At 47.4% G+C, this 13,085-nt stretch overlaps 1 protein-coding gene across 1 annotated transcript in view; it reads right to left on the bottom strand.

Annotated features, from left to right (window-relative positions):
- Nucleotides 1-13,085, bottom strand: part of Rbm20 (RNA binding motif protein 20) — a 209,416-nt gene that overhangs the window by 48,754 nt on the left and 147,577 nt on the right. The window contains exons 2-4 of the mRNA XM_036176419.1: nucleotides 3,772-4,864; nucleotides 2,348-2,409; nucleotides 375-466 (exon numbers count right to left, since the gene is read on the bottom strand). Coding sequence (XP_036032312.1) covers nucleotides 375-466; nucleotides 2,348-2,409; nucleotides 3,772-4,864 — 1,247 coding nt within the window. The remainder of the gene's footprint in view (nucleotides 1-374; nucleotides 467-2,347; nucleotides 2,410-3,771; nucleotides 4,865-13,085) is intronic.

The following is a 13,085-nucleotide window of genomic DNA, read 5'->3' as shown; positions in this document are numbered from 1 at the left end:
ATGAATAGGAAGTTCATATCAGGAAGTCCTGTCTGTGCGTGCACAGGAAGTTCATATATAGAAGTCCTGTCTGTGCATGCACAGGAGGCTCATAGCAGGAAGGCCTGTCTGTGCATGAATAGGAAGTTCATATATGGAAGTCCTGCCTGTGCATGCACAGGAGGCTCATAGCAGGAAGGCCTGTCTGTGCATGAATAGGAAGTTCATATCAGGAAGTCCTGTCTGTGCATGCACAGGAAGTTCATATATGGAAGTCCTGTCTGTGCATGCACAGGAAGCTCATATCAGGAAGTCCTGGATCTCAACGGTGGAATATAAACCTGAGGACGATTAATTCTGCTGGAAGCTGTTGTCTGGGGGCCCCTTCCACTTACCCTCATTTCCAGTGGGGTTATAAACAGCTGTGCTGTTTGGGGAGGCACACAGTGTCCCTTCTGCTGAAGCAAGTATACACCGGAGGCCAGCACTAGAGGAGAATCAGAGAATCAGTTTCTTCAAGAAGTTAAACAAAAAAATGACTATCATGACCCCAAATTCTTCTCTGATGTATAAAATACCCCAAAATTGAAAAACATACACAATACTCATGTTTAAATAAAATAAACATATGAAATAAATAAAAACTCATGTGTGGCTGCTCACAGCAGCCTTCGTCATGAGTAAAATGACTCATGTGCCCATCAAAAGATGAGAAGATTCACTGCCGGTGTTTTAAGTATATAAGAAAGTGGATATTGTTTCTGACTATGATGTAGGTGACCCTCCTAGATATGGTAAGTTTAAAAAGCCAGGCGAGAAAGGCCATATACTATAGGAGTGCATTTACATGAAATGTCCATAAGAGGAAGACCCATAAACAGAGCAGATTGGTCCCCAGGGGCTAGGGTAGGGAGGGGTGGGTAGATGTTAGTGAAACTGGTACACCTGTGAGTGTGCTAACTGCTGCTTAATTGTAAGCTTTAGGATGGTAATGAGCTTTACCACAATAAAGAAAAGGAGGCCTTTGTAACAGTTCTTTTAATTGTGGTAAGATACTGCAACATGAAATGTACCGCTTTATCCGTGTTGAAGGGCACAGTTCTGTGGCACTAACTACAGCTGTGCTGCTATACAGCCACCCCCCATCCAGCCACCCCCATCCAGCCACCCCCATCCAGTCACCCCCATCCAGTCACCCCCATCCAGTCACCCCCATCCAGCCACCCCCATCCAGCCACCCCCCATCCAGCCACCCCCATCCAGTCACCCCCATCCAGCCACCCCCATCCAGCCACCCCCCATCCAGCCACCCCCATCCAGTCACCCCCATCCAGTCACCCCCATCCAGCCACCCCCATCCAGCCACCCCCATCCAGCCACCCCCATCCAGCCACCCCTCATCCAGCCACCCCCCACCCAGCCACCCCCCACCCAGCCACCCCTCATCCAGCCACAGCACCCTTCACTGTATAAAACCAAAACTGTGCCCGTGAACCACCAACTCTCCGTTCCCACCAACCCCAGCCTGTTTAACTTCCAAAATACCTCATGGGAGTGGAATTTTACAGCCCAAAATTACGTGTGTCAGAATTTCCTTCCTTTTTAAGACTAAGGAATATTGCATTGTGTAGCTAGTCCACATTTTGTTGATGGTTCCTTGTTCAGGGCCCCCCCATTGCTTTCACTTTCTAGCTGTTGTGAACAACCGGAGGCCTTGTAGTTGTCTGTTCTACATCCTTGGGCCAGTCAGCTTCTTCCCCACGGATCTCTAAGATCTGTCTTTACCCCAGGATCTATTCTCAGCATGGCAACCAGCATCTTGTTCTGAGGGTCCTGTGTGCATCTCTCTCCCATCAAGCCTCCACCAGCTCTAATCACACTCACAGAAATACAAAGTCTTTACAGGGATCAAGGCCTGGGAGCTGGCCCTTCCTGCCTCTCTCTCCTGTCTTTCTGTGATGGTCAGACTTGATATTCCCCAGGTCCACTACAGCTGCAGAACCTTCAAACCTCCAAATCCTGTTCTGTCTGGTAGGAATGAGCTTCCCTCATAGAGCCACCACTCTGGAGGCATCCTCAGGATGTCTCTCCTGGCTGTTCCATTTGCAACGCAGTCGCCCAAGAGCCACGCATGCACGCTCCTCCCATCCCTCCAGCAATGCCTTCTGCTTAGCATTTACACCAGGAGTAGGAGCTCATGTGCTTGCACTAAGGGGGCACTTCTGGAGGGCAGGGGCTTCTTCCCCTGTTTGGTTCTCTGCAGTTTCCCTGTGCCCAGCCCAGCCCAGCCCAGCACATAATCCCCAGCAGTGCTCAGTGAACATCGCCTTGCCAAGCACATAACAGGAACTATCTGAACAGCACTTACCTTTCAGAGAAGAGCAGGCATTTCTGGGCATGCAGGCTCCCTTTCACATGTAGCTCCCAGTCCTGGATGAGAAGACCAGAGAATGGGGAGGCAGAGGATAAGGGTTGTTACTGCCAGCCAGGCAGGGAGCTCCAAGCACCCAGAGGCTGGACCAATAGAACACCTCAATTTCCATTTCTCTCCTCCTCCTCCCCATCCTAGGTGCTGCTATACAACTGCCCGTCTCTCTTGTCAACCCCTTACTTGCATACCCTCCAGGATGGCTACCCAGACTTGAAATAGACTCCTGACCCATCTCTGACCTCATGCTCTTCCTCTCCACAGAGAAACGCCACCCACTTCTCTCTGGTCTAGGTATAGTGAGTCCTAAAGCCTCAGAAAAGGCTGTGGGAGATAAAGACCTCTAGCATCTGTTAGCATCACTGCTCCACTGAGTCCACACTAGAGATGGGAAGGTGTGTCTCCCTAAAGTCATCCAGACACATCTGGGTGACGTGACCTGAGCAGCAGTGAAGGACAGCCTGTGTTGTGACTCCCATTAAGGAGGAACTGTATTATGTCCTGGGACAGGATGGGAGAGGCTGGTGTGACAGCTGGCTCAAGAAGATTACACCCATAACGGAATCTCTGCTCTGTCATTCTCTAGCTAGGTGGTCTGGGGCTAAATTTTCTCATTTCTGAAAAGAAGGCAATGACAATATCCACCTTATTGGGGCCTGGAGGCCCGTGCCTACAACCCCAGCATTCAGGAAGGCAAGGGCTAGCCTTGGCTATGTAATGGGTCCAAGATCAGCCAAGCTGAATGAGACCCAGTCTCAAAACATAGTAAGGTGACAACAAAAACTGAACCCCAGTGTCTACCTCATGCAGTTATGATCAGCACATGAAAAGAGTTTAATGTGTGCTAACTGTTACATACATTTTATTATTTTGAAATATTTCATTGCATTACCCGAACACCTTGGAGTAAACATTCTACTGTGTGGGTTCTTGTTCACAGTAGTGCAAAGCACTTTACCACAGGGATGGGGCAGAGAAGTCTCGGGAATCTCTCCCTCCACACGATATATTTGGGAGTCTTTTTTAATGGTTCATCTAGTTCCAGCCTGAGAAATGACCTTTTGTCCTTGACCCAGAATTCCACTTTTCCCTCTTTCAAACTCAGTACAACATATATATTGAAGGAACTGTAGCTTCTAGAATACACAAGGAAGAAAAGCCTTCAAAGGGAAGCAGGAGACCTCTGCTTCTTCATCTATATAAGAAAAAAAATCTCCTACCTGCCTCAAAGCAGGGAAAGAACCCTGATTTAATCCTGAAATTCCTTTGGAGTCTACAACCTATGATTTTAATAAAGGGCACTGATAACAAAGTCAGGTGCCCCAGAGTTAGTCCTTGGGGCCCAGCCTTCCTTGGGTAATCACCTTCAGGTCAAACACCTTCTTGTCACAGATGCTGCAGATGTGGGGCAGGTGGAGTGGAGCCACACCATGGAAGTCATTCAGCTCATGAGCCTGCAGAGGCCTCATGGACACCATCGCCGTCTCCTCCTTCGCCCTCCTCCGGGAGCAGCTGAACCCCTGTTTGCTGTTGTTAAGCCTAACTCCAAAGGCAGGTGGGGTCCTGTCTGAGGTAGGCTCCTCAGGATCATATAGCTCATAGGGCTGGCTGGCAGGTGGAGGCCACAAGTTGGGTCCTGCTGCAATATCAGGCTTGTTTGGGCCGGAGAATCCAGGGGGGCTCTCCCACTGACTGTTTGCACCCTGCAACAGCCCACCAACCTCCCCTTTCAGATCCCCAGCCTGTTCAGCTGGAAATCCACCTGCTACATGTGACCCTTGGGCATTGGGTCCATAGAAGTCTTTAGAAAAGGCAGCTTGGCCATCCTGCCCTGTGTGGGTATAGTGCCCTTCATAGGTCACACTACCTGTTGCTGTGGCCGAGGCCGAGGCTGGCAAGAAGCCAGGCTGGCCCTCTGTTTCAGAACCATAGGCCTGGCTAGGGTTGGCTTTGCCATATTCATAGAAGCCTGCAGTAGCTGGTGTAGGTCCAGCCTTCCCAATGCCTAGGATGACTGCTGGATGGGCAGTAGTCTGAGGCATCACGCCACTGAAGGGATGTACCACCACAGCATTGGGGGGCTGACTGGGGAGGCTCACAGAAGGTCCTGGGCCTCGTGCCTGGCTGGGTGATGAAAAGGCAATTGTATTTGAAGGAAATCGGGTACTGGGTATGGTGGTAGTATGCTGGGAAACCCCGGTAGGGCCATGTGGGGTGCCTAGTACAGATGGATGCCTCAGCTGGTTGAAGAGAGGCTGAGACATGGCCACTTTGGAGAGAACTTGATTCAAGACCGTGGCGGCTGCAGTGTTGCTGGTGACGGCCGTCTGTGCCAGCTTCAGCCGATGGAGGGTGAGCTGGGCTTGTAGCTGGGCCAGCTGGAGGCTGGCTGGCGAAGGGAGCAGAGGGTTCTGGTTACTGACTGAGAAGGGGCTCTTGTCCAGGAGCTTGGCAGCACTGTAAGGAGACAAGAGGTCCACATGCATTGCCAGGTTTCAGTGAGTGACCCCTTTCCCTGTGTAAATAAGACCCTGTTTCATAGCTCCTACAAACAAGTGCTCACACACAGAAATGCCCAAAACTCCAATAGGAAAGGCTATATGGCAGAATGTTCAGTCTCTCTGGTAACTGGAAGCAACCATCACAAACAAATACTTGACTAGCAAGACCTCCAAAACTAAAAACACAGATCCAACAGTGGAGAGATAAGGTAGAAAAAACCAACAACAAACAAACAAACAAACAAACAAACAAACAAACAGGTGAGTTGGCTCAGAGCTGTAGGATAGCAGGGCAAAGCAATGCCTCAAATTTGAGGTTAGCCTGATCTACATAGCAAGCTCCAGGCCAGTTGGGGCTACATAGTGAGATTCTGTCTCAAAAGAACAAAACATAATCAAAGACGTAATGTATCATATATCTTTGATAAAGGTGGTTTGGAATACACGGTCATTACTGTCATAGTCTTTGAGTCAACAATCCAATTGTGAAAATATATCCTAAGGCAAAACTTGGTAATTTAAAATGTTCCTATGACGTTATTTAATGGTTGAAAATTATAAACATCCAGTAAAGATAGAGTTTGAGCTGAGTAAATTATGATATATCTGTATATCATAATTACGATATATCTATATACAAAACATCAGTAACCACTTTCAATTACTTTTTAGATGTATACATTATTATTGAAACATTTAAGACATTCAAAAAGTTGTGCCCAGGGCCAGAGAGGTGCCTCAGTGAGTAAAGGCATCTGCCACCATACCTGACCACCTGACTTTGATCCCCAGGTCCCACATGGTAGAAGGAGGACCTGATTCTCACAAGTTGTTCTCTGAGTTCCCCATGTGCATCATGACACTTGCATATGCCTGATCCCATAATAATAATAATTAATAAATTTGCAGAGATCGTGCTCTGTCCATACATAAAATAAAAACCACCCCAGCATGCTAACTCCCCACTTGGTCCTGCTCTCTAATCCCATGATGAGGTCACCATTGCCATTGACAAGCATCATCTTGAATTTGGCAAAGGCACCGGTTCCAAAAAAAATCATCACTTAAATTACATGAAAAAATCCATATGTTCCTTGGCTTGAAAACTCTACACAGAATGAACTGTGTATATATATATTTATGACACACATTTGCATCCTAGTCCTCACTTCAGATCCAAAAATAATAATGAGACAGCTTTTACACATAAGTAGTATATGCAACAACCAAAAGCTTATAGATGAAAAAAAATCTAAATTTGTAGTAGTAAGTATTGGTCACTTTTCACAGAATCTTATGAGAGATGGGAGGAGTCTGCGCTGCCACAGGTCGTTCTCGTGGCCCGTGTCAGTTGGCTATTGTGTTTCTGGGCAAACCCAGAGTGGATTTTTCTATAAATGGGACAGACTTTCCCATAGAATACGGTGCATTGTGGTCTCCACAGTCGAGGCTTTTGGGTAAACCATATTTTCTGGGTCTTAAGTTACCCTTGTGGGAAGTAAGCGTAACCAGGAAATGTGCTCTAGCTCTGGTGAAGTGGAGTTCTGGGGCATCTGAATATGGCTGTGAAATCTGAAGTCTGGCCTGATGGACCAGCCAGGCTGCACAATCAATCTATGTATAAGATGAAGCTGGGAGGGAATGCACAGCTGGAACACGTCAGTCTTCACTGTCAGGGGCAGCAGCGTGCAGTTATGGCTCATGATCATGAAGCTGGGGCAGAGAGAGAGAGGCAGGGAGAAGGGGCAGAGAGGCTAGGGTGGGTTTTGGTGAGGAGAAGAAGGAAGACAAACAAGGGTGTGTCACACCACCCTTCCCTCTCGCATGCTCCTCTGAGGACTCTTAGGTTCCTCTGGAGGAGGTGAGTGCTGGCAGGAAGGGGTAGGAGAGACTGCTCCTATGAGCTTGTTGCCTCCTCAAGGGTCACACAGGATATGTCATTTCATTTCAGTTTGGTAATATGCAAGAAGCTCGGACTCTGAACACTCACTGTCACTGAGGAAAGCCTGTGAGACTCCAACCTCAACCCTGCAATCAAAGTGGGGCCCTCTCGACCCTCTTTGCGTACATCTTCCTGGGCTGCTTGCTTGTTTTGTTTGAAGTGAGATCCCAGAACATTAGGCACACCCACACTTAAGTACAAGAACAAAACACACTGCTGAGCAAGATAAAAAATGACTTTGTTCTTCTTTCTCTTTTGTGTGAGGAATCAAAAACTTTTTTTAAGTTCTTCAAGAGACACCCAGTTAGCAGCCATGCTGGGCTCTGATCTGGCTGCACTTTAAGATATGGGGAAAGGAGGGATGGTGCTAATGGCATTGTGGACCTTTTCCCTCTGGGGAGTTGTGCTGGTTGTGCCCAAGCTTTGTGGGCCCTTGCGTGGCACACTAGTCACAGCAGTAACAGAGTGGGAGGGACTAACAACTGTTCAACAGTCAAGAATAACTGGAAGGTGGGGATGGGCCAGTCTGATGAATGATTGACTTGTGTACTATTAAGTAGCTGAGTGTTAGCAAGTTGATTCAGCTTCCCCAAAACCTGCCCCCACGAGCTGAGCGGGCTCTTCTCCCAGGCATGTCCACCACACAGACTGTCCTTACAAACAAGGCGCTAATGAGGTGCCAATGTGGTTTCCATGACCAGAGGAGCACAAAGTTGGTTTTGTTTTTCCCAGAGAAGTCAGCTGTGTTTTTCAAACTTGAACTCTGGGATGGAGCAAGTTCTTGCTAGACGCTTTCTTCTTGGGTGTTGAAAGGCTACGTGAGGAAGAGCCATCTCCCAACAAGGAAAGTCATCCATGCAGCACCTCTGGAAGTCAAATATGGGTATGGCTACAGAATCTCACTGTTCAGAGCCAGCACATAACCAGACCAGAACCTCACCATTCGGATCCAATACACAACCAGACCAGAACCTCACCATTCGGATCCAATACACAACCAGACCAGAACCTCACCATTCGGATCCAGTACACAACCAGACCAGAACCTCACCATTCGGATCCAATACACAACCAGACCAGAACCTCACCATTCGGATCCAATACACAACCAGACCAGAACCTCACCATTTGGATCCAGTACACAACCAGACCAGAACCTCACCATTCGGATCCAATACACAACCAGACCAGAACCTCACCATTCGGATCCAATACACAACCAGACCAGATCCTCACCATTTGGATCCAATACACAACCAGACCAGATCCTCACCATTTGGATCCAGTACACAACCAGACCAGATCCTCACCATTTGGATCCAGTACACAACCAGACCAGATCCTCACCATTCGGATCCAATACACAACCAGACCAGATCCTCATCATTCAGATCAGGCATACAACCAGACCAAGAACCAGACAGATCTCTTCCTGGCTTCTGCTTTTTGCAGTACACACTTGTAAGCCCAGCACTTGAAAGGGAGAGAGAGGAGGGTCTGATGAGTCAAGGCTAGTATTGAGTACTTGGGTTTGAGGATAGACTGGGTATATGAGTCTTCTGTCTCAAAAGAAATAGGAAGGGAGGAGGGAGGGAAGGAGGGAGGGGGAGGGTAGATGACATTTAGACTCATACAGTTTTCTTGGAGTATCTATTTCAAGGTTTTACTGCTCTGTTTGAAGAGAGTCTCCAGAACATGAGGCACACCCACACTTAAATCCAAATACAAACACATTTCAGAGCCAGATGAAGATGTTTCTCTTTCTCATTTGTGTAAAGAATCAAGCTCCAAAAAAGAAAGGAGTGAGTCTTGGAGATTCTTGCATTTTCCCAGAAGACTTTGTCACAGTTGGGTGGCTGTGGTAACTGCCAGTAACAAAATAAGGAAGAAGATAATGGTTGTGGCTTATGAGAACCTGGTAGTTGGGAGATGTGAGAATACACTTGATATGGATAAAGCGCCTTGAACAATTCAAAATGAAGGGTGCAAGCACACAACTACTAAATGGGATTTGCCGTTGAACAGCTAGCTGGGTTCAGTCACTCACCAACTCACCGCAGCATAGGGGTTGACACACTTCTAAGTCGAGATTTTGAAACTGAGGGGATGGAGGCTGAAGGACGGTCCAGCAGTTAGGTGCACTGGTGGCTGCTCTTACAGAGAACTGAGGTTCAATTCCCAGAACCCACATGGCAGCTCACAACTATCAGTAATTCCAGTTCCTGGGGGTTCAAAAGCCACTTCTGGCCTCCATGGGCACTGCACTCATGGTGCACAGACATACAAGCATGCAAAACACCCATACACATAAAAATGAGTAGATCTTTTTTTATCTTTAAGAGAAATTGGATAGTTGAATCGTGGTCCTGCAAAGACATTCACATTCTGATCTGCGGGGCCCATGAGTGTCACCTTCCATGGTAAAGAGGACTTTACAGTTATGACCAAGTTAAGCTGAGAGATCACCTGGACAAGGTGTGCTCAGTGTAATCCCAGAGTGGTAAGGGCAGCAGTCCGAGAGAGAAGATGGAAACAGGTACCCAGAAAGAGAAGACGGTATCCCGGTGACTGGAAGTGAAGGGGGAGACTGCCAACAGTGCAGGCAGCCTCTAGAAACTCAAAAAAGAAAGGGAAAGGATGTTCCTGAAGAGCCTGGGCAGAGGGCAGCCCGGCCATACTCTGACTTTAGACCTACTGAGGCTGATCTTAGAATCTGATTCTGGAAATGTAATAAATCCCAATTGCCATACACTATCAAATTTGTGGTACTTTGTTGCAACAGCAACAGGAAACAAATACAGTTTCCCAAGCCACCCAGACACTAAGGGTGATTCTGTTTAGAGAAGCTGAGGTGGCCGAGGATTGACTGGACCTTGTGGGCATGAACAGATCTTGCTAGGAGCCTGGGTAGCACAGATAACATGAGAGGTCAACCCAAGAGCCTGGGAAGTTAAGGCTACAAACTGACTCCCCCAGAAGTGCTGTAGGAATTTAGCAGAGTCACTATATTGGAGTGGGAGTGGGGGGGTAGATATTAGAATGAACAGCTGTTTATCAGAAGTACTTTGACCTTGAAGAATCTTTGTGGAAAACAGTGATTGTTTTCCCATGATTTGTAGAATTGTTTTACTGAAGGGTGTTGCAGCCATCCTATGACTTTGGTCACAAGTGCCTCAGGCACACCCAAGGTTCTTGTCTTATTGTGTATTGCAAACATACATAACAAAGGACTAAAGTCATGGGGGCATGTGATGCTCTCCTACAGTAAGACAAGTAAATTAGATTAAGGACCTTGGTAGGAGGAAATACTTTGTGTAACAATCAATAAATACACCTTTGTATGGCTGGGGGTTCAGTCCATCAGAGAGGCTAGCTTTTTCCTGCTGCCACAATGGCCTTAAAGTTTCATCTTGGAGTGTGCCTTCTTTCTCCAACCAACATGTGCTACACAGTGCACCCCAACACAAAGTATCCTTTAAAGCCAGCTCATTTCACTCAGAACAGAGGCAAACAGGGAAAGCTTAGAATTGCCCTCACCCTTGAATGTTTACCCATACCGATTTATGATTCACCCCTTCACTCAGAGGGCACATTATACTTTCCACATGTGACACATGCAAGGCACCTACTAGGAACTGGGTAAATACAAGGATGCTGGTACTTCCTTTCTTTTTCTCTTTCTTTGAGACAGGATCTCTACATAGTACAGGCTGTGCTGGAGCTCATGATGTAGACCAGACTAGACTTGAACTCACAGAGATCCTCCTGCCTCTGCCCTCCCCCAATGCTGGGATTAAAGGTGTGTGCCACCATGCCTAGCTAGCTGATCTTCTCCTGTCCCCTATTCTCCAGAAGCAATGGCCACAAGGCCACTCCTGTCTGGAGAGTGGGTGGCACAGGATTCGATGCCTACACCATGTGTGGCTGTGTGGTTTGCAGCCATCTCAGCGGAAGTGGAATCTGGACAGTCCAGAGAACGGCACAGTGGTTCACATGCAACTCACCCAGTGACAATGCCCATTAGATGCCCTCCCTGAGTCTGGTCCCCTCTCACGGAAGCAGCAGCTAACTGTACAGGCTCTGATTTACCAAGAGACTTGGCAGGGCTCCACAGCCTGCAGCCTAAGGTTTTATCCCCGAGCCACTAATTGTTGCAAAGAATTTACAGCGTATAGTTAGCTTTAAAACTCTAGTGGTCAGTTTAGAAAAAAATCAATTAAAGTAGTGTTTCCCTAAAGAGTTTCCAAACTAAAATATTACATAAAGGCAAACTAGCTAACTTCATAATGCTGAAAGGTTAAGAGATGTGGAAGGAAACCTGCCTTGAGAGGTTCCATTGTACCATGAGGAAAGGATGGACAATCTCTTGTTCCCACCAGAAGAGTATGACTATTATCCAGCTAATCGTCCAAGCAAATGCAATGACACCTCACCCTTTGGCCAGAAGAAATGGGTTGCATGCAGGTGTAGTGGCACATGCCCATAATCCTAGCGCTGGAAAGGCAAAGGAAGATCATTGTTAAATTTTAGGCCAGCCTGATCTATATGGCTTTTCTAGGTTAACCGGGGCTATATCTAGAGACCCTGTTTCAAAACACAAATATAATATACATGAGAGTTGGGGAGGGGGGATTGGAGTGCTGGAAATCTCCATCCTGCTCCAAAAGGAGAATGTCAATGACACACAGGACCTGATATGTCCATGGAACTTTGTTCCTTCAGCCCATGTGGATCAGGCATCTGCTGTGAGCTATGCAAACCTTGCAGGTAAGGACAAATAAAGGTGGAGAAAGACAAGACCTTCTGAGATGGCAGTGAAGGGCATGATACACTCTGACTGAGGAAACACAGGGCAGGACAGGTTAACATTGCACTTTCAAGAAATTTAACCAGGGAAAGAAAAGACCCACCAAAGGGCTTTCCCCTTGAGTCTGCACGAAGACTTACAAGCTGAGTTTGTTCACCCAGTGACAGGTGTGGAGACATGTCAGCAGTGTGTGACAGGTGAGGGAGGCTCAGCTGTGGTCAGGGACCCAGGTTCCATCTGCCTGTTAGGGGATGTGAGGTTGGGGAGTGTTGCTTAACATTTTGACCCTTAAGATTTTTATCTGTGACAGAAGTCACAGTGCCCAGCCAACGTGGTGTCTCAGGCTGGGGTGATCACAGTGTCACATTGCCCTGGTAACACAGCTGCAAGGACACTCACTGATAGTTTGTTAATGATGTCAGGACGGAGACTCATGGTCATGCCCAGTTGCTAAGCTAGCTGTTAAGCCATCACTTAAAGAAAGGCTGGTAGAGAACAAAGCCAGCCCAGAGGGCAGCAACACTGAAATGGGGTCAAAGCAGCAGCGGAAGATTCCGGGAAGCCCCCTGAGCCCACTGTGCCCAGGTCTGCTCTGGACTCTCCCCTACAGTGCCTTAGCTTGTTTAACAGAAATAGTTTTGCGTCTGGAGAGATGGCTCAGCAGCTAAGTGTTTGCCACTTTTACAAAGGACTGCTGTTCAGCTACCAGCACCTGAGTCAGGCAGCTCAAAACTACCTATAACTAACACCTGGGGATTCCACACCCTCTTCTGGTAAACACACACACACACACACACACACACACACACACACACACACACACCATGCACATAAATAAAAATAAAACCAACATCCATTCATGTTACAAACTGAATGTGGTGGCATGCCTCTGTAATCCCAGAACTTGGATGACTAAAGCAAGTGAATCCTAGGAATTCAGAATCAGCCTTGGGCTGCACAGCAAGGTCCTACCTCAGCAACAACAATGTTAAAGACTACCCTGCTGAAATGATCCGCACTTAACTGGCTTCAGCTCTTCTCCAAGGCCCACACTGACTCAGGGCTCTCTGGCCTCCACCAGTGTCTTCTGTGGAAGGGACTAAACACAAGGACTATTGGTCAGAACTAGCATATCACTTCAGGGAAACCTGGATAATAACTTTGCTATGAGTACCTGCCAAGCAGAGGCCACTTCTGGGGGTTTCTGAAAACAGAATGCTCCTCCATTCACAACATAGTCACAGTCCCACCCACTGAAAATGGGATTTGGGAGGAGATGCCCTCACAAGGTGGAATGTGATCTGGAGTACTCCTTTACAGGCTTGGGGATTCATTCAGCTCTGGACACATTGACGTTCCCATGACCAGCAAAAACACTTCTGTGGTTATCAACTATGACACCTTCAACACATGACATATCATTTTTGC

The sequence above is a fragment of the Onychomys torridus genome, chromosome 1 (genome assembly GCF_903995425.1).
Source record: "Onychomys torridus chromosome 1, mOncTor1.1, whole genome shotgun sequence".
Taxonomy (NCBI): domain Eukaryota; kingdom Metazoa; phylum Chordata; class Mammalia; order Rodentia; family Cricetidae; genus Onychomys; species Onychomys torridus.
This window is presented reverse-complemented; position numbering and strand designations above follow the sequence as displayed.